Below are 21,580 nucleotides of genomic sequence, written 5' to 3'. Positions count from 1 at the left end.
GTATATAATAGAGCAGGGTTCCCACAACTGGCTTCCCGTGGGCCGACTTTGGCCCGTGGGTGATTTTATTTGCCCCCCCCCCCCCAAGTTTATTACTATTCATTTTTAAACATTTTTATTGTTGGACATAAGACTAAAAGCACAGGCAAATAAGCTCCAAGTGATTTTACATTTTGGAAATCTGTTCCAAAGTATTCCCACGCATAAAATAGAGATATGTGGTCGTATACAAACGTAAGCAAGATTTGAAAATATAAATGTTATCTGTTTGAGCTTCTTGCGGTCCCCAAATTATTTAGAATTATGTTCCAGCCCCGACCATCCCCGTAATAAAAAATAAAATACAAATCGGCCCACGGCTGAATCTATTTGTTGATCCCTATAATAGGTTTGTTAACAAGCATATAATATTAATGCATCCAAATTTAAGTGGCATTGACCTCTAAAAATATACACAGTGGTGAAGGACATAGTCAAGTGTTCGTAATTCTATGGAGGACACTGAAAGGACGCTTTAGGTTTCACTCCTCTAATTAGTGTTGTACGGTATACCTAAACATCGGTACTTATTCGATACTATTTTAATTTTTGTTGCTTTCGGTGCTGCTGTCAAAATGTCTCTCACATAGTATACTGGTTGAGAGGACCAGGTCCTCTCATCAAAGCTTGTACCCAAAAACATTAATTCACTTAATCTCTCCCTCACGTCCAAATATATACTTTCCCCTTTTGTCTGTGTCACGTCTAAAGCCTTCCACATGCGTCAGTTTGATTAGGCAAACGAGTGTGCCCGCATTCTTCCTTAATACCGAGAAATATTTTATTTTTCACACATTAGGTGGAGCACAGTGTCTCATCTATCTGGTCAGATCCGCTGGAGAAAAGGAGAGAGCAGGGAGATGGACCCGTAAGAGACGGACCCTTTGCTGCTCTCTCCATCTCCGTCCCGAGACTGACCATTAAATGGAAGCGCCATCAGTCCAGTAAAATAAAAAAGCAAATTATTTACATGTATACTCAGCTGTGCCTCGCAAGTAATACAACTGATCTATTTTGTCATCATAGCTCGAGTTTTGAAATATAATACGGTCTGAGACAGTGGTTCCCAAACTGTTTAGTCACGTACCCCTTCAAAACATTCAACCTCCAGCTGTGTACCCCCTCTAGCACCAGGGTCAGCGAACTCTCAAATGTTTTTTTGCCATCATTGTAAGCCTGCCACACACATAGGATACATTTATTAAACATAAGAGTGTGTTGTCACACCCCGCTCGTGGGAAGTGACAAAGAGCTCTTATAGGACCAAAGCACAAATAATAATAATAATAATAACCAACCATTTTGCACTTTATTTAACCTTCTTACATATAAAACCTTATTTGTTCATCGAAAATTGTGAATAACTCACCACAGGTTAACCTGTTGGGGATTGGGGGCAGTATTTGCACAGCCGGATAAAAAATGTACCCGATTTAATCTGGTTACTACTCCTGCCCAGTAACTAGAATATGCATATAATTGTTTGATTTGGATAGAAAACACCCTAAAGTTTCTAAAACTGTTTGAATGGTGTCTGTGAGTATAACAGAACTCATTTGGCAGGCCAAAACCTGAGAAGATTCCAAACAGGAAGCGCTCTCTCTGACTTTTTCTTGGCCTTCTTGATCATCTCTAACCAAAACAGGGGATCTCTGGCATAACGTGACATTTTCTAACGCTCCCATAGGCTCTCAGAAGGCGCCAGAACGATGAATGGTGGCTTTGCAGGCCATGGCTGAAAAACATTAGCGCATTTGGTAAGTGGTCGATCTGAGGACAATGAGACTGGAGGCGCGTGCATGAGCCGACACCATGTTTACTTTCTCTCTCTTTGAACGAAAACAACAACTCCCGGTCGGAATATTATCGCTTTTTTACGAGAAAAATTGCATAAAAATTGATTTTAAACAGCGTTTGACATGCTTCGAAGTACGGTAATGGAATATTTTGACATTTTTTGTCACGAAACGCGTCGGGCGCGTCACCCTTCTTTACCCATCGGATAGTGTCTTGAATGCACGAACAAAACGCCGCTATTTGGATATAACTATGGATTATTTTGAACCAAACCAACATTTGTTATTGAAGTAGAAGTCCTGGGAGTGCATTCTGACGAAGAACAGCAAAGGTAATCAAACTTTTCTAATAGTAAATCGGAGTTTGGTGAGTACCACACTTGGTGGGTGTCAAAATAGCTAGCCTGTGATGGCCGGGCTATCTACTCAGAATATTGCAAAATGTGCTTTCACCGAAAAGCTATTTTAAAATCGGACATAGCGAGTGCATAAAGGAGTTCTGTATCTATAATTCTTAAAATAATTATGTTTTTTGTGAACGTTTATCGTGAGTAATTTAGTAAATTCACCGGAAGTGTTCGGTGGGAATGCTAGTCACATGCTAGTCACATGCTAATGTAAAAAGCTGGTTTTTGATATAAATATGAACTTGATTGAACAAAACATGCATGTATTGTATAACATAATGTCCTAGGATTGTCATCTGATGAAGATCATCAAAGGTTAGTGCTGCATTTAGCTGTGGTTTGGGTTTATGTGACATTATATGCTAGCTTGAAAAATGGGTGTCTGATTATTTCTTGCTGGGTACTCTGCTGACATAATCTAATGTTTTGCTTTCGTTGTAAAGCCTTTTTGAAATCGGACAGTGTGGTTAGATTAACGAGAGTCTTGTCTTTAAAATGCTGTAAAATAGTCATATGTTTGAGAAATTGAAGTAATAGCATTTCTAAGGTATTTGAATAATGCGCCACAGGATTCCACTGGCTGTTGAGTAGGTGGGACGCAAGCGTCCCACTGGCCCAGAGAGGTTAATGAGAAGGGTGTGCTTGAAAGGATGCACATAACTCTGCAATGTTGGGTTTTATTGGAGAGCTCCAGTCTTAAATCATTTTCCACACACAGTCTGTGCCTGTATTTAATTTTCATGCTCGTGAGGGCCGAGAATCCACTCTCACATAGGTACATGATTGCAAAGGGCATCAGTGTCTTAACAGCGCGATTTTTCAAGGCAGGATACACTGAGCGCAGCCCAATTCAGAAATCTGGCAGTGGCTTCTGATTATCCTGTTTGGGATAGGGGGCAGTTGTTGTGTTGTTATTTTGCTCAACACTAGATAGTTTACATTTTATTTTTGGCAGTGAAACGAGGCTACTCGGGCAAGAAAAATACCTCACCCAAATGTATTGCCCCATTGGAAAATATAAATGGACTGTTTGATAATGTGAAGAAAAATGTTACTTAACTTCTTTTAAATTATGAATCGCTTTTTGGTGTACCCCCGACGGCATTGCGCGTACCCCTGGTTTGGGAATACCTGGTCTGAGAACAACAATATTGGCAGACCATGCCAATATGTGAATGTGGCAATGTATTAGGCCTACTGCACAAACCCAATTCCTACAGAACGTTTATTAGGTTAATGTTGTATATGCTTACATTTTGTAAGTCTTTTATTTTTTAATCTGAGAGATCAGGGCTTATCTGAGCCAGGGTGCAGTCAAATATAGTAAAGAGGGAGTGAGGGCCTGACAGGATGGTGTGTCAGCACAAATAGCCCAAAGTGACTATTCAAGGAGGCTTGTCAACTAAATTCTCTCCATACTTTGAATAGCATGTTTGGGAATCCCATCAGGTGGCTGTGGAATCGAAAGTCTTACCTAGTAACAGTTGAAAGACATAAAAGAAAATTCCATAGACACTGTTTGGCTGGTTCATTGCACTGTCGATTCCGAAGATTGAGCCCAACAGTCCAAATCCTCGACCCCACCTACACAGGGAAAGAAATTAGAAAAAAAAACGAATGGACATTTGTTAGTAATTGTGATGATGAATTGCAGGGACAAATTCACATGTATTTAACCTGAAAAACAAATAGCAATGTATGACAAGGAAAATGTCTGAGAAGGTCAAGCTATTATTGGGTGAGATTTTGACAAGGTGATAGCCTAAATGGTGTAATTTGGTGTAAGTTATAATCATAAAGATATGACGGGTGACGTCTACAATCATAAGTTATATAACCATGTTGATACAGTATCTCAATAGGAAGGCTTAATGTCATTTACAAGTTACAGTGGGGCAAAAAAGTATTTAGTCAGCCAACAATTGTGCAAGTTCTCCCACTTAAAAAGATGAGGCCTGTAATTTTCATCATAGGTACACTTCAACTATGACAGACAAAATGAGAAGAAAAAAAATCCAGAAAATCACATTGTAGGATTTTTAATGAATTTATTTGCAAATTATGGTGGAAAATAAGTACTTGGTCAATAACAAAAGTTTCTTAATACTTTCTTATATACCCTTTGTTGGCAATGACACAGGTCAAACGTTTTCTGTAAGTCTTCACAAGGTTTTCACACACTGTTGCTGGTATTTTGGCCCATTCCTCCATGCAGATCTCCTCTAGAGCAGTGATGTTTTGGGGCTGTCACTGGGCAACACGGACTTTCAACTCCCTCCAAAGATTTTCTATGGGGTTGAGATCTGGAGACTGGCTAGGCCACTCCAGGACCTTCAAATGCTTCTTACGAAGCCACTCCTTCGTTGCCCGGGCGGTGTGTTTGGGATCATTGTCATGCTGAAAGACCCAGCCATGTTTCATCTTCAATGCCCTTGTTGATGGAAGAGGTTTTCACTCAAAATCTCACGATACATGGCCCCATACATTCTTTCCTTTACACGGATCAGTCGTTCTGGTCCCTTTGCAGAAAAACAGCCCCAAAGCATGATGTTTCCACCCCCATGCTTCACAGTAGGTATGGTGTTCTTTGGATGCAACTCAGCATTCTTTGTCCTCCGAACACGACGAGTTGAGTTCTTACCAAAAAGTTATATTTTGGTTTCATCTGACCATATGACATTCTCCCAATCCTCTTCTGGATCATCCAAATGCTCTCTAGCAAACTTCAGACGGCCTGGACACGTCTGGCACTGCAGGATTTGAGTCCCTGGCGGTGTAGTGTGTTATGATGGTAGGCTTTGTTACTTTGGTCCCAGCTCTCTGCAGGTCATTAACTAGGTCCCCCCGTGTGGTTCTGGGATTTTTGCTCACCGTTCTTGTGATCATTTTGACCCCACGGGGTGAGATCTTGCGTGGAGCCCCAGATCGAGGGAGATTATCAGTGGTCTTGTATGTCTTCCATTTCCTAATAATTGCTCCCACAGTTGATTTCTTCAAACCAAGCTGCTTACCTATTGCAGATTCAGTCTTCCCAGCCTGGTGCAGGTCTACAATTTTGTTTCTGGTGTCCTTTGACAGCTCTTTGGTCTTGGCCATAGTGGAGTTTGGAGTGTGACTGTTTGAGGTTGTGGACAGGTGTCTTTTATACTGATAACAAGTTCAAACAGGTGCCATTAATACAGGTAACGAGTGGAGGACAGAGGAGCCTCTTAAAGAAGAAGTTACAGGTCTGTGAGAGCTAGAAATCTTGCTTGTTTGTAGGTGACCAAATACTTATTTTCCACCATAATTTGCAAATAAATTCATTAAAAATCCTACAATGTGATTTTCTGGATTTTTTTTCTCTCATTTCGTCTGTCATAGTTGACGTGTATCTAAAATTACAGGCCTCTCATCTTTTTAAGTGGGAGAACTTGCACAATTGGTGGCTGACTAAATACTTTTTTTGCCCCACTGTATAACCATAAAAGTAAAAGCAGAATTTCATCAACCCTACCATAAAAGGCTAAGTGATGTGGCTTATTTATTATACTTCAGGGCGCTACGTTAATATTTTAAAAAATTAAACATTTTACAAGGAGTACATGTGCTCCTAATTAGAAATGTAGAAGCACACAAATCTAGAAGGACTAAAGATTAAAGTTTTGATAAGAAATTACAAAAGGTTTATGAATAAAAGTCCTTAGGAGTGATCCATGCTCAATCAACCACAATCATTAGGTGAGACAAAAATGTTCAGCTGCCCCTTTAAGGGACAGGCCGTTAGGGAGTATACGTTATTTATAATAAGAGTCACCTGGAGAAAATCTGACCTCAAATGAAAATGGATGGCCCTCCCATCAGCAAAAAGTGACCTTCCCCTTTAGCAAAATAAAAATGTAAACAAAGTGGATAGCAGATTTTACATTTACGTAATTTAGCAGACGCTCTTTTCCAGAGTGACTTACAAATTGGTGCATTCACCTTATGATATCCAGTGGAACAACCACTTTACAATAGTACATCTATATCTTTTTGGGAGGGAGGTGGGTTAGAATGATTACTTAATCCTATCCCAGGTATTCCTTAAAGAGGTGGGGTTTCAGGTGTCTCCGGAAGGTGGTGATTGACTCCGCTGTGCTGGCGTCGTGAGGGAGCTTGTTCCACCATTGGGGTGCCAGAGCAGTGAACAGTTTTGACTGGGCTGAGCGGGAACTGTGCTTCCGCAGAGGTAGGGAGGCGAGCAGGCCAGAGGTGGATGAACGCAGTGCCCTTCTTTGGGTGTAGGGACTGATCAGAGCCTGAAGGTACGGAGGTGCCGTTCCCCTCACAGCTCCGTAGGCAAGCACCATGGTCTTGTAGCAGATGCGAGCTTCAACTGAAAGCCAGTGGAGTGTGCGGAGGAGCGGGGTGACGTGAGAGAACTTGGGAAGGTTGAACACCAGACGGGCTGCGGCGTTCTGGATGAGTTGTAGGGGTTTGATGGCGCAGGCAGGGAGCCCCGCCAACAGCGAGTTGCAGTAATCCAGACGGGAGATGACAAGTGCCTGGATTAGGACCTGCGCCGCTTCCTGTGTGAGGCAGGGTCGTACTCTGCAAATGTTGTAGAGCATGAACCTACAGGATCAGGTCACCGCCTTGATGTTAGCGGAGAACGACAGGGTGATGTCCAGGGTCACGCCAAGGCTCTTAGCACTCTGGGAGGAGGACACAATGGAGATAACATGCCTACCGTTTACCAGAGATTTCGATTTGCAGTTTTATAAACTGTTCTTCGTACTGTAAGCATTTGCAGAACATACATCCATAGTAGACCTGATTACCAACAATGACGAGACAGCCTACAGGAAGGTGGTGAGGGCCCTGGCGGAGTGGTGACAGGAAAATAACCTAAAACGTCAACAAAATGAAGGAGCTGATCGAGGACTTCAGGAAAAAGCAGAGGGAGCAGTGGAGAAGGTGGAAAGCGTCAAGTTTCCCGACGTACAAGTCACTGACGATCTGAAATGATTCACCCACGGCATCCCCAGCGGCGCAGTGGTCTAACACACTGCATCACAGTGCTAGCTGTGCCACTAGAGCTCCTGGTTCCAGTCCAGGCTCTGTCGCAGAACAGCTGTGACCGGTAGACCCATGGGGCGGTGCACAATTGGCCCAGCATCGTCCGGGTTAGGGGAGTGTTTGGCGAGTGTTTGGCCGGCCGGGATGTCCTTGTACCATCGCGCTCTAGCGACTCCTGTGGCGTGCCAGGCGCATGCATGCTGACACGGTGGCCAGGAGTACGGTGTTTCCTCTGACACATTGGTGCGGCTGGCTTCCGGGTTAAGCGGACATTGTGTCAAGAAGCAGTGCGGCTTGGCCGGGTCGTGTTTCGGAGGAAGCACAGCTCTCGACCTTCGCCTCTCCCGAGTCCGTACGGGAGTTTCAGCAATGAAACAAGACTAGACTAACTACTCGTGATATCCAAGGTATAAACACCTTGGATATCACAAAATTGGGCAGAACAAGGGGTAGAAAAAAATTATACAGTTGAAGTCGGAAGATTACACTTAGGTTGGAGTCAAATTTCTTGTTAACAAACTATCGTTTTGGCAAGTCGGTTAGGACATCTACTTTGTGCATGACAAGTAATTTTTCCAACAATTGTTTACAGGCAGATTATTTCACTTATAATTCACTGTATCACAATTCCAGTGGGTCAGAAGTTTACACACACTAAGTTGACCTTGCTTTTAAACAGTTTGGAAAATTCCAGAAAATGATGTCATGGCTTTTGAAGCTTCTGATAGGCTAATTGACATCATTTGAGTCAATTGGAGGTGTACCTGTGGATGTATTTCAAGGTCTACCTTCAAACTCTGTGCCTCTTTGCTTGACATCATGGAAAAATCTAAAGAAATCAGCCAAGACCTCAGAAAAAAAAGTAGACCGACAAGTCTGGTTCATCCTTGGGAGCAATTTCCACACGCCTGAAGGTACCATGTTCAACTGTACAAACAATAGCACAGTATAAAGTATAAACACCTTGGGACCACGCAGCCGTCATACCGCTCAGGAAGGAGACACGTTCTGTCTCCTAGAGATGAACGTACTTTGGTGCGAAAAGTGCAAACCAATCCCAGAACAGCAGCGAAGGACCTTATGAAGATGCTGGAGGAAACAAGTACAAAAGTATTTACATCCACAGTAAAACGAGTCCCATATCGACCTAACCTGAAAGGCCACTCAGCAAGGAAGAAGCCAATGCTCCAAAACACCAAGAACACCATCCCAACCGTGAAGCACGGGGGTGGCAGCATCATGTTGTGGGGGTGCTTTGCTGCAGACATCATGAGGAGGAAAATTATATGGATATATTGAAGCAACATCTCAAGACATCAGTCAGGAAGTTAAAGCTTGGTCGCAAATGGGTCTTCCAAATGGACAACGACCCCAAGCATACTTCCAAAGTTGTGGCAAAATGGCTTAAAGACAACAAAGTCAAGGTATTGGAGTGGCCATCACAAAGCCCTGGCCTCAATCCTATAGAAAATTTGTGGGCAGAACTGAAAAAGCGTGCACGAGCTAGGAGGCCTACAAAACTGACTCTGTCAGGAGGAATGGGCCAAAATTCACCCAGCTTATTGTGGGAAGCTTGTGGAAGGCTACCCGAAATGACCCAAGTTAAACAGTTCAAAGGCAATGCTACCAAATACCAGTTGAGTGTATGTAAACTTCTGACCCACTGGGAATGTGATGAAAGAAATAAAAGCTGAAATAAATCATTCTCTCAACTATTATTCTGACATTTCACATTCTTAAAATAAAGTGGTGATCCTAACTAACCTAAGACAGGGAATTTTTACTAGGATTAAATGTCAGGAATTGTGAAAAACTGAGTTTAAATGTATTTGGCTAAGGTGTATGTAAACTTTCGACTTCAACTGTACATAGACATGGAATCACTGGTCACTAACAATGGAACACTAGTTACTATAATGTTTACATACTGCTTTACTCATTTCATACGTATATACTGTGTTCTATTCTACTGTATTTTAGTCAATGCCACTCCGACTTTGCTCGTCCGAAATATTTATACATTACTTAATTCTATTATTTTACTTTTAGATGTGTGTATTGTTCGATATTACTGCACTGTTGGAGCTAGGAACACAAGCATTTCGCTTGTCATGACTGTCCTGTGAGGATCCAAATAGATCAGCTTTGTAATAAATAACTTCAACCAGACCCCTTCTCACCCACAGAGGAGGGAGAAGAAAACTGGTGGGGGTTGACAGCTCACACCCAGTTGTAAATCAAGGAGAGAACATTCAGCAAATCCCTCTCTAAATTCACCTAAGGAATGTGCTTTTGTTTCAACAGACCTTCTCCCGCCGAAACTAACACGTTCTAAAGCGAATACTGGAACAATATTGCTAACATAGGACGTGGGGAATGGTCAGGGGCGATCTGGAGAACACTGGTGACGTTTGGGTGTTATTTTATGATGTCATTAAAAATTCCATAAAGGAAATACTGTAACTTGGAAAGTTTATCAACTATATGTGTGGTGTCCAGCCGATGCATTGTGCATGAAAGATGAAAAATTCTGAGTGTTTTTGTTAAGAGAGGGACATGATTTTAGGAGCCATTTCTTTTGACAATGCACGCCCTTGAGTGAGGTCAGAGAGCGTGTCAGCCTGACTGAACCGCCCCTTTTGAATGAACTGTATAAAATGATGGGTTAAGAATGAACATATCAGACCAGAGACGTTGAGCTACAGCTCACATTTAAAGTGGTTTGAACTCTGAATCTCAACACAAGGTAGAGACAATAAAGTCACCTCCCGGACAATCACTGGTAAGGCTGATTAGCTGTCCTTATTAAAAAAGCAAATTGAAGTGGGACCATTCTACTACTTGGCTCAATCCACCGTAGTATACTACTCTCATCACCCCACCGGGATCCATCAACACGGCTGACTAGCCTATTTTCAAAGCAGCATCTTCCAGAGCGGATGGAAGGAGAATAAACTTTTAGTTATGTTCAGGACTACACGACAACTCACCGGATACCGGACAACTGCAGAGAAGAACAGTAGAAGACGGGTTGGGATCCCTTTTGGACAATCAGACCCTTACAAGCGTGCCCGCAAAAAAGGCCCAACCAACCCCCTTCCCAAAGCAGCCCGTTTCAGAGAGATGCATGGCGAACCAAGGAATTTCCACGTAAATACATTCATGACTTCTTACTCCAAGCGTGCGGTGGTTCGTGTGCAAAGTATAAGAGAGTAGTTTCAAAATGTTAAGTGTCTGTCCCTCTCTCTCACCATCTCCATGTCTTTTGGAACAAGCAGCCATATTCTTGTCAGTCCGCTAGGGACCTGTTTCCAATGCATTAAGTGTGTATGTTTATCCTGTGCTAACATTTAGTTAACTAGTAAATTAATAATTCAACCAATTTGTGTAGTACTGAATCATAAGGCAGGCTTGGGTTTTTGCAGAAGGAAGGTTATGACTGTTCAGAATGATATGATAAGAGGTTATGGTTAATAAGCTGACTGTTTATGGATGTGATAGGTAAAGACCTTAAGAGTTTAATTTCGGAGATGGTAACTCTTTAAAAGAACCACTCTCGTGGTGCCCCAGATCCAAATTAGGTAATTGTTACATGATTAATTTAACCGGGTAACAAAACATAGTTAATTGATTAGATAAATAACAGTCTTCAAATTAATGAAAGTAAAGTCATGCTACACCCGCAATATCTGCTAAATGTATAATGTGACCAATACATTTTATTTGATTACATGGCAATGCAGAAATTGATAGCGTACATGGCTGCGAGCAAGAAGGTTGTGGGTCAGCAGACCACCGTGGACAAGAGTAGGGGTGGAAATATCTTTATAGTAAAAGCATTGCATGAATCTAGCATTGTATTTGCGGGTCCAAGAAAAAAAAAAAGGAAAAAATGTATGTCAAGCAGTTGTACAGTATTTTACATGACTGGAGACCTTAGTATAATTTTTTTTAATACCACAGAAATTAAAGGCTAAGCATGTACAGAGATGGGCCTATATGTTAATTGTATCACACTGCTCAAAAAAATAAAGGGAACACTAAAATAACACATCCTAGATCTGAATGAATGAAATAGTCTTATTAAATACTTTTTTCTTTACATAGTTGAATGTGCTGACAACAAAATCACACAAAAATAATGGAAATTGGAATAATGGAAATTGGATAAATTGGAATAATGGAAATCCAATTTATCAACCCATGGAGGTCTGGATTTGGAGTCACACTCAAAATTAAAGTGGAAAACCACACTACAGGCTGATCCAACTTTGATGTAATGTCCTTAAAACAAGTCAAAATGAGGCTCGGTAGTGTGTGTGGCCTCCACGTGCCTGTATGGCCTCCCTACAACGCCTGGGCATGCTCCTGATGAGGTGGCGGATGGTCTCCTGAGGGATCTCCTCCCAGACCTGGACTAAAGCATCCGCCAACTCCTGGACAGTCTGTGGTGCAACGTGGCATTGGTGGATGGAGCGAGACATGACGTCCCAGATCAAATCAAATTTATTTATATAGCCCTTCGTACATCAGCTGATATCTCAAAGTGCTGTACAGAAACCCAGCCTAAAACCCCAAACAGCAAGCAATGCATGTGAAAGAAGCACGGTGGCTAGATGTGCTCAATTGGATTCAGGTCTGGGGAACGGGCGGGCCAGTCCATAGCATCAACGCCTTCCTCTTGCAGGAACTGCTAACACACTCCAGCCACATGAGGTCTAGCATTGTCTTGCATTAGGAGGAACCCAGGGCCAACCGCACCAGCATATGGTCTCACAAGGGGTCTGAGGATCTCATCTCGGTACCTAATGGCAGTCAGGCTACCTCTGGCGAGCACATGGAGGGCTGCCAAAGAAATGCCACCCCACACCATGACTGACCCACCGCCAAACCGGTCATGCTGGAGGTTGTTGCAGGCAGCAGAACATTCTCCACGGCGTCTCCAGACTCTGTCACGTCTGTCACGTGCTCAGTGTGAACCTGCTTTCATCTGTGAAGAGCACAGGGCGCCAGTGGCGAATTTGCCAATCTTGGTGTTCTCTGGCAAATGCCAAACGTCCTGCACGGTGTTGGGCTGTAAGCACAACCCCCACCTGTGGACGTCGGGCCCTCATACCACCCTCATGTAGTCTGTTTCTGACCGTTTGAGCAGACACATGCACATTTGTGGCCTGCTGGAGGTCATTTTGCAGGGCTCTGGCAGTGCTCCTCCTGCTCCTCCTTGCACAAAGGCGGAGGTAGCAGTCCTGCTGCTGGGTTGTTGCCCTCCTACACGTCTCCTGATGTACTGGCCTGTCTCCTGGTAGCGCCTCCATGCTCTGGACACTACGCTGACAGACACAGCAAACCTTCTTGCCACAGCTCGCATTGATGTGCCATCCTGGATGAGCTGCACTACCTGAGCCACTTGTGTGGGTTGTAGACTCCGTCTCATGCTACCACTAGAATGAAAGCACCGCCAGCATTCAAAAGTGACCAAAACATCAGCCAGGAAGCATAGGAACTGAGAAGTGGTCTGTGTTCACCGCCTGCAGAACCACTCCTTTATTGGGGGTGTCTTGCTAATTGCCTATAATTTCCACCTGTTGTCTATTCCATTTGCACAACAGCATGTGAAATGTATTGTCAATCAGTGTTGCTTCCTAAGTGGACAGTTTGATTTCATAGAAGTGTGATTGACTTGGAGTTACATTGTGTTGTTTAAGTGTTCCCTTTATTTTTTTGAGCAGTGTATTTCTCAAATACCAAATCAATGTGTCTTGTTTGCAACAAAACTATCCCCGTTTGCAAATAATTAAATCTAAGGCATCATTATGAATCTGAGCATGGTACTTTCAAAAGTTAAGACTACCTTTTCAACCCAGACAGAGTAGGCCTACCAACTCAGAAAAATGTAAGCTTTAACTTCTGGCTACTCTTCTCCGGTGGCGTAACCCAACGAGAGAAAGTCACAAGTGTTTCCCTAAAAGCTGTCTTGGTTGAAACATTTTCTATTGTAAAGAAAGTGAATAGCTTAATCAATTGATAGTGACATAATTAGATTACTTCCCAAGCTATAGGTTGTAGCTCAGCCTCAAAGTCAAAGAAACAAAACAAAGATATCACCATATGCATTGGAGTCACCTCTTTCCCGTGTATTTCACAACTTGTTTCTAGCATAAAGCATTGTTAAAGATCACTTCATATAATTGGATCCGTTATATTTTCTTCTAAATCTTAAGCTAAAAGGCATAGGCTTTTTGCCATTTTCTTTTAATTTGAGGTATTCCTATGGCATACCCTCTCAATTCGAGTCCTGGTTTTAACTTAATAGCTCTTCACTGACACAAAGGCAGGCTATTTAAAGACTGCATGGTGGGTGGAGGAATTGGCCGAAAAGAAAAAAATAAATAAATCGATGGATAGCAGCCTATAGCCTAATTTCGTCTAAAAGGTAGACATACCTTTTATTTCTTAAATAGGAAGAAATAGGCTCCAACAAAGCCCTCTGGTTGTTAGTTTAGTCAAAACAAAAATTTGACTGTTTAAATTAACTATGCCTACTCGAATTTGCCTACATTTAGCACTATGAGCTGTCCATTTCAGATTGACTGTGCTGCAGCTGCTGCTTCAAGTTTCAGCACCAAGTTACTTGAATCTGGATATAGTGAGGCCAATAACTCTGATTACTACATCATAGGCAAGAAACATACTGTTTTATTCAAATCAATTATAGTAGTAGCAAGCCATCAAAGTTGACCCTCAGTCCTCACATTTGCCATCTCAAACTGAACAGATCATATAGGCTAGTCTACGTGTACAATATATACTTTTTTGGACTAGGCCAACCAAAAATTACTTTGAGAATAAGCCTTTGACTCTTCTCATGATCAATATTCCCAGGTAAGAAGTTTTAGGTTGTAGTTATTATAGGACTATTTCTCTCTATACCGTTTGTATTTCATATACCTTTGACTATTGGATGTTCTTATAGGCACTATAGTATTGCCAGCCTAATCTCGGGAGTTGATAGGCTTGAAGTCATAAGCAGCGCTGTGCTTCAAGCATTGCGAAGAGCTGCTGGCAAATGCAGGAAAGTGCGGTTTGAATGAATGCTTACGAGCCTGGTGCTGTCTACCACTGCTCAGTCAGACTGCTCTATCAAATATCAAATCATAGACTTAATTATAATATAATAAACACAGAAATACGAGCCTTTGGTCATTAATATGGTCAAATCCGGAAATTATCATTTTGAAAACAAAACGTTTATTCTTTCAGTGAAATACAGAACCATCCCATATTTTATCGAACGGGTGGCAACCTTAAGTCTAAATAATGCTGTTACATTGCACAACCTTCAATGTTATGTCATAATTATGTAAAATTCAGGCAAATTAACTTGTCTTTGATAGGAAGAAATGGTCTGCATATACCCTGACCCGAATGCGCTATTGTGAAATCACCCATTTGGCGAAGTAGGCTGTGATTCGATGATAAATTAACAGGCACCGCATTGATTACATGCAACGCAGGACAAGCTAGTTATACTAGTAATATTATCTACCATGTGTAGTTAACTACTGATTATGTTAAGATTGATTGTTTTTTATAAGTTGAATGCTAGCTAGCAACTTACCTTGGCTCCTTGCTGCACTCGTGTAACAGATGGTCAGCCTACCACGCAGTCTCCTCGTGGATTGCAACGTGATCGGCCATAATCCAAAAATGCCGATTACCGATTGTTATGAAAACTTGAAGTCGACCTTAATTAAATCAGCCATGCTGATTAAATCGGTCACCCTCTAGTTAATGTCTTGTTAAAAAGAGGGGAGTCACAGCTTTCCTACTTTATTTCTCAACTCCTAAATATGTGCGAACTGCACCATTTTAAACCCAGGGTTTTTAGCAGAAGCATGGTTAAGCACATTACCACTCCGCAATTGGCAGTGAGTGCACAGGGGAGAGTCAGGCTAAATGTAACATCGGTCAATTGTAGGCTGACTGGGGTACAACACCTCTCTACCTCAAAATCATTTATTTAGAACTACTCAAATTGTGATGAGACAGATAATATTTTTTGTTGAGCAAGAGTAGTGGAAACCAGGGAAAGTGTTGGGGGAGAAATTGTTACATGAAGTGGTTTCTGTGAGAAGTACAGGCAGGGGGCTTTTTACCCCGGGTGGCGAGTTACCAAGTTACCCTAACAGGTAGGCCTACATTATATTCAGTGTTTATGCAAGTTTTTTGGGACATAAAATGTATCTATGATAATAACTAGTTAAAAGATCACATTTGAGATCTGGCTAATGATTAGCCTAATAGGGTAAATGCAGATAGGAAACCCATGCTTCAGCCTATTTATTTGTACTTTGCTGCATCAGTTGGGCTAAAGGTGATAATGTTTATTGCTAATGGCTTGGTCCATATCAGGTATGCTTAGGCTATATGTGACTCGTTTTAGAAAACTAGGTGTATGTTGTGTGTCACTACTTCACAGGAGCGCCATTTGAATGTAAACTTTTTTTTTTTATCAAAATGTTTTTTTTGGGGGGGGGGGCAGAAATGCTTTCTGGAACATGTGAAATTTCATGTGCCTTAATAACAAAATTGTATGCCATCTGTAAATACAAATACAATTGTTAATTAATGAGCCTAGTTGGTTTAGCCATGGAAAAAGCCCGCAACCTTCCCGCTAGCCATGATTGGCTGAGATAATGAGTGGGCTGGACATGCCGAGAGATGAGTTGATTGGTCTGCCATGTAGCTCGCTTCCGTCTATAATATGAGCTGGTTAGTATGTGTAGGTAATCCTTTCTAACATGGCTGTTTTGAAAGATATCACGTAGAAGAACTGCTTAAGTGGTGCTCTCCACTTTCTGGAGGACCGAGTTTTGAAATCAGTGGAATGCCCGGTGGAATTAGAGTATGATAGCTAAAGAGATGGAGAAAATTCTGCCGTTTGATTGCAAATATGAAGACGGAGTCGAAAAGAGAACACACAGAAGGCTCCGGATTACATGTTCAAACTAAGGGCAACCATGGCATCCGTGACAGAAAGGGAGAAGCATCCATCCATGTACACGGGTAAGTGAGTCTAGCTAGCTACATTTTCAGATATTACACATTTCTAATTTTATCAGAAAGTCGTTTTCATTTCAAGTTAAAGTGTACTTCCTAGCAGTTAGGGCTACTTCCCTATAGGATTCCTGTATACAGTTCACAGACATGCCACACAGACAAAGAGCATCCAGTCACTACTCTCTACCATTAAAAAAAAAGTCCCCTTGTTGAGACAAAATACTATAGTCCTACACAATGACACTTCACATGGCAGGTTGGTTATTTGCTTCGGTGTTATTCTAGGCTGCTTATGATGGCGTTTGGCAGGCAGATTGTGGTTTGTTAACTGAATGTCCCAGCAGTGTTGTTCTCATGACTTGTGCATCATGTCTGAAAAAACGATTCCCTGCATTTCCCCCAGAGACCTGACATTGCCTGGATGTCAGCATTTGTACACCAAACAGGAGTGTGTATGGCCTACAACCCAGATAGCTACTCACAAATAAATTACCTAAGATCACTTGGACACATGAACTATGTATGACCAACAATCATATACTTAACTCTAATGACACCGTTTCACTTTAGGACTATAGTTTAATTCAACAGACTATTCAACAGTTTCAGACAACAGATGCCCTTATGTGAATTCAGCCTTGTCAATATACAACTATCTGTATTTCCCAATCTAAGGATTAGGTTGTTTATCTTGTCATTGACATATTACAGCCCACAGCCGACATTCCAACTAATCGCATCGAGGGCAGAAATGCAAGGCCCATATTTGAGATTGCTATGGAATTATACAAATGCAGCATAGTTTCTAAAATTGTAGTGAGCCTTATTAAAATGATATCAATTTAAGATCTTGGTAAACTTGTTTAAGGTACTCTCCAATGTATTTAATGTATAGAGTAGACAGCTGATTCACATAGTTAAGAAAATGTTACACAAAACTGGCTGAATGGCTACGCCTCTCGTCTAGCTAGCTAGCCAATGTTAACTTAATAAAGGTGGCGCCCCATTCGCTAACTAGCTAATTTAGCAATCTAATTAAAACTAAATATCAGTGTTAAGGTTGGAGAACAAGTAAGTGTGCATCCATGCAAATTAAAATACACTTTCATAGCATCTAACAGCCAGCTAGTAGCTAACTTAGTTGTTGCCTGGTGAATAGCTAAGTAACTTACCGTAGTGTTAGCAATTTGGCTACGATAGCTTCTACACACTAAACAGGCTACGTTAATTATCAATAGAGTTGAAATGTTTAATATACTAAAGAACAGCGCATGCTAAAACATTGACAGTTTGGCACAATGATGGCAAAAACCGCCCAGTCTCATCCAGAGCGCTACTACAACTCGGCGCCGCTGTTGAATTAAAATTACCTGGAGGTGAAGACTTTTGAACAGCTGATAGAATTGCTCACGTCGCACATGGCCCGATAATTCGAGTCTCTAGCCTTTTCCGTTTCCACATGATAGGCGTATAAAGACAACAATATGCCCAATACGCAAACAAGGAGCCTGGCTATTCTTTCCCATCGAGGGGTGGACACTCTCAGGACGGGCGCCGCCATCTTTCCGGCCTCGCTCGAGTCGTGCACGCAACCGATGACGAGAACTGCGACGTGGAAAAACGTCAAAACGTGCCACAAGACCAGGGCAGAGGCAATCGGTATTGATGCCTCATTCAAATACTCGTCGGAACTAGGAAACTCGAAAATGTCCGACTTGCTGATTCGATGTGGCACCTGTATAACTACTGTTAGTACGTCGGAAATGTCCGAGTTTCTACTTCCGAATAATATGTAAATGCTGATTGGCTGACAGACGTGGTACACCACGGGTATGACAAAACATGTATTTTTACTGCTCTAATTATGTTGGTAACCAGTTTATAATAGCAATAAGGCACATCTGGGGTTTGTGGTATATGGCCAATATACCACGGCTAAGGGCTGTATCCAGGCACTCCACGTTGCATTGTGCTAAGAACAGCCTACACCACACCCCATCATGCATTATTGCTTAAGTATAAGTCCTAATACCCATATGCTAATTACCTCTAATGTGGCTATCATACAGAACTAACTACACATCCTGCCTCAAGCTTTGACGTCATTACCAAGGCACGTTTCTCCATGCAAACTCATCGACAAGTAAACTACCATGTAGATACAGTATAGCCTTTTTAGTTTCTCGTGTAAATTATTGAAAGTGTGTATTTCTCGTAGTCTTGTTTAGCATTTTTTTTAATTAGCTAGTGTTAAAGTTGAGATAAGTTCGTTTCTGGTAGCAGAACAAAATAGTCAGCACATAGTAACTTCTGATTTAGCTGTACTTTAATTAATGCAAACACGTGTGTGGTATATGTGTGGTTCGTATATATACGGTCTCGCTATTATACCTCGCAGGGCAAACAGAGAAGAGAACGTCACTTCCTATTGTTCTCTCTTATATACTCTGACAGAGATAGTTCCCGCTCAATGCTGGCCTGTCCGAGGGAGGAGGAGCGTGGTTTAAACTTGCTCCTCCTGTCGTCGGCGTGCAGGCTGATCCCAGCGTCGTGACGCACTTCCTGTTGCCGGTTGTAGTTCTTCTTGTCTTCAACAGTTGATTTACCCGTAGTTTATATACTTAATATTGTAGCATAGCTTCCCCGGTATATTATAAAGGTTATGCATACAAATAGCCAGTTCAACCCTAACACTAGCTACGTTTTTAGCAGTTTTTAAATTACTAGATATTTTTTATTAACCTCTGGCCTTTTGTAGCGAACTAGCTAACCTTAGGTCTCTCCGTCGATCAGAAGCACGGATGGTTCTGTGCTATGTACCGGATTGTAATCACTACTCCAATAAGCGCACACATTTATTTACGGACAGCTATGGGGCACACTCCAACACTCAGATGTAATTTACAAACAAAGCATGTGTTTAGTGAATCCGCCAGATCAGGGGCAGTAGGGTTGACAAGGAATGTTACATTTACATTTTAGTCATTTAGTAGACGCTCTTATCCAGAGCGACTTACAGTAGTTAATGCATACATTTCATTTCATGCATTTTTTTTTTGTACTGGCCCCCCGTGGGAATCAAACCCACAACCCTGGCGTTGCACACACCATGCTGGCGTTGCAAACACCATGCTCTACCAACTGAGCCACAGTGTGTGTGAATTAGCCGATTTTCCTGTCCTGCTAAGCATTCAAAATGTAACAAGTACTTTTGGGTGTCAGAGAAAATGTATGGCGTAAAAAGTACATTATTTTCTTTAGGAATGTAGTGAAGTAAAAGTTACCCCAAAAAACGACTTAAGTACTTTACACCACTGGAGACAGACAAGTCAGTAACTCATCAAATATGATACAATAGTTTAAAACATTGAATTTGTAGATGCATTGAAATTGTCATTTTATGTCCCCTTTTCCCCATGTTTTAGATGAGGCGTGACATGCGAAACATCAGTCTCACCCCACGAGAAGCAGTGCATGATCAACGCCATCCTCAGCAAGGAGAGCTGCTGGAAGTGATGTACTCTCACACTGGGGGTAAGACATAATTTAAACATCACATATATAAATTCCTACTGTGACCATGATAACATGCAATGTGAATTGTGTTGTACTACTTATTAACAAAACTGAGGAGCTGCACTGACCAGACTTTGTGATTGAACTAAATTACTTTAGTTGGCTGCTTTGAGCAAAACTTTAATGTAATAACCTATTATAGGAGCCTATTATTTGTATGATCTTTATATATTTTTCACTTTTTCAACAATGCCAGGTACAGGTAGATGACTGGGGCCTTCAGCAAGTAAGACACAAGGGGTAAGAAATAATTGGAACATCACAGATATAAATTCCCACTGTGCCCATGATAAAGCTGCTTTGAGCCAACTTGTATATAATATAACCTATTCTAGGAGACTAGTGTGTGTGTGTGTGTGTGTGTGTGTGTGTGTGTGTGTGTGTGTGTGTGTGTGTGTGTGTGTGTGTGTGTGTGTGTGTGTGTGTGTGTGTGTGTGTGTGTGTGTGTGTGTGTGTGTATGAACCATGTGGAATATTTTTGGACCATTGGCTTCCTAGAAAACGGGTGCCGACAGGAGGAGCAATACGAGTCTGTCAGAGGTCGTCACGCTGGATAGTGATGGAAGCTTGGTGGTCCACACAACACAGAATCAGGTGTTCCTTCATGATGTGGCACTGACCTTGGACCTGGTTCCAGTAAGGATGGTCTTCACGGAGGCTGTAAGACCCTCCCTCCTTGATATAGAAATCCTTTGACTTCAATGGTAAGGCCCTTGCACCATAAGGACACTTGACCTCTAACCACTGCAGTGGTGCTCACCAGACCATCCAGTGAGGCTCCCAGGACCTAAAGCCCTGACTCCCACACATCCATCCCTGTAGCCATTTTGAATGCCTGATGCCCTCCTCTTTATGTGCCCCACTTTACAGATAACACCCCATCCAATGAGTCTGATCCACCAACAGCACCATGCCAGCCTGGTTGCCTGCATGCCCCAGGTGCCCTTGTTTTTGAACAATGTCTGGTACAGGGAGGGTTGCGGTTGTTCTAGCTCAGGTTCAAGGAGACATGCCATTCCACTGAACCTTCCCCGGGGACGGTTCCTTAGCCACTGAAGATCCTCCTGTGTGGGCTCTCGGGACAGAGGGTTGTAGTCTTCGGCCAGGTACAGGTTCTCCACTGACTGCACCTGGTTGGGCATGGCTGGCTTCCTCCTCACATTCCACATCTGTGCAACCGATACTGTGAACCGCCAAAATAGGCTGCAATCCTACACTTATGAGCTCCACGGAGGCATTTGCATGTAGGAGGGAATTACCTGGTCACTTATTATAGAGACCTGACCTGATGTTAAGTGCCACATGCCTTTCAATGTTTGACTTTGAACACCCTGAAATGCATTTGTTGTAAGAAAGTGCTATATAAGTTTGACATTACAACTGTAGAATATTTAAACTGCTATTTTCATAAGTGCAGTTATTCCATAAACTTTTAATTGATAACTTGGGATTTTATCACTTGACATCAGTCAGTGCAAAGTATCCTATAATCAAGATTGAATACATGTACCACTCTGAATAAATAAATACTTTGTTTCTCCGGTCATGAAACTAAAATACAAGAGAATGTCTAAACAAAGTCAATTCTGAATGTCAATAGATTAAGATTAACTCTCAATGACAACATTCTATACTGAACAAAAATAAATGCAACATGTAAGG

The 21,580-nt window shown here is 42.0% G+C and overlaps 1 protein-coding gene and 1 long non-coding RNA gene across 4 annotated transcripts in view; one reads left to right on the top strand and one right to left on the bottom strand.

Annotated features, from left to right (window-relative positions):
• vkorc1l1 (vitamin K epoxide reductase complex, subunit 1-like 1) overlaps window positions 1-17,924 on the bottom strand; it is a 24,997-nt gene extending 7,073 nt beyond the window's left edge. The window contains exons 1-2 of the mRNA XM_029690306.1: window positions 17,713-17,924; window positions 3,717-3,826 (exon numbers count right to left, since the gene is read on the bottom strand). Coding sequence (XP_029546166.1) covers window positions 3,717-3,826; window positions 17,713-17,903 — 301 coding nt within the window. The 5' untranslated portion in view covers window positions 17,904-17,924. The remainder of the gene's footprint in view (window positions 1-3,716; window positions 3,827-17,712) is intronic.
• On the top strand, window positions 16,277-21,580 carry LOC115148426 (uncharacterized). 3 transcript variants are annotated; one of them, XR_003866670.1, is made up of 5 exons: window positions 18,044-18,172; window positions 19,768-19,876; window positions 20,115-20,158; window positions 20,417-20,622; window positions 20,789-21,580. It is a non-coding gene; the product is annotated as an uncharacterized LOC115148426 (long non-coding RNA). The 3 variants fall into 3 exon arrangements; XR_003866671.1 differs by lacking the exon at window positions 18,044-18,172 and adding an exon at window positions 16,277-16,348 and having other exon boundaries at window positions 20,417-21,580; XR_003866669.1 differs by having other exon boundaries at window positions 20,417-21,580.

The sequence above is a fragment of the Salmo trutta genome, chromosome 15 (genome assembly GCF_901001165.1).
Source record: "Salmo trutta chromosome 15, fSalTru1.1, whole genome shotgun sequence".
In the NCBI taxonomy this organism is placed as follows: domain Eukaryota; kingdom Metazoa; phylum Chordata; class Actinopteri; order Salmoniformes; family Salmonidae; genus Salmo; species Salmo trutta.
The sequence above is the reverse complement of the archived record's forward strand: the minus strand, read 5'-3'. Positions and strand labels throughout refer to the sequence as shown.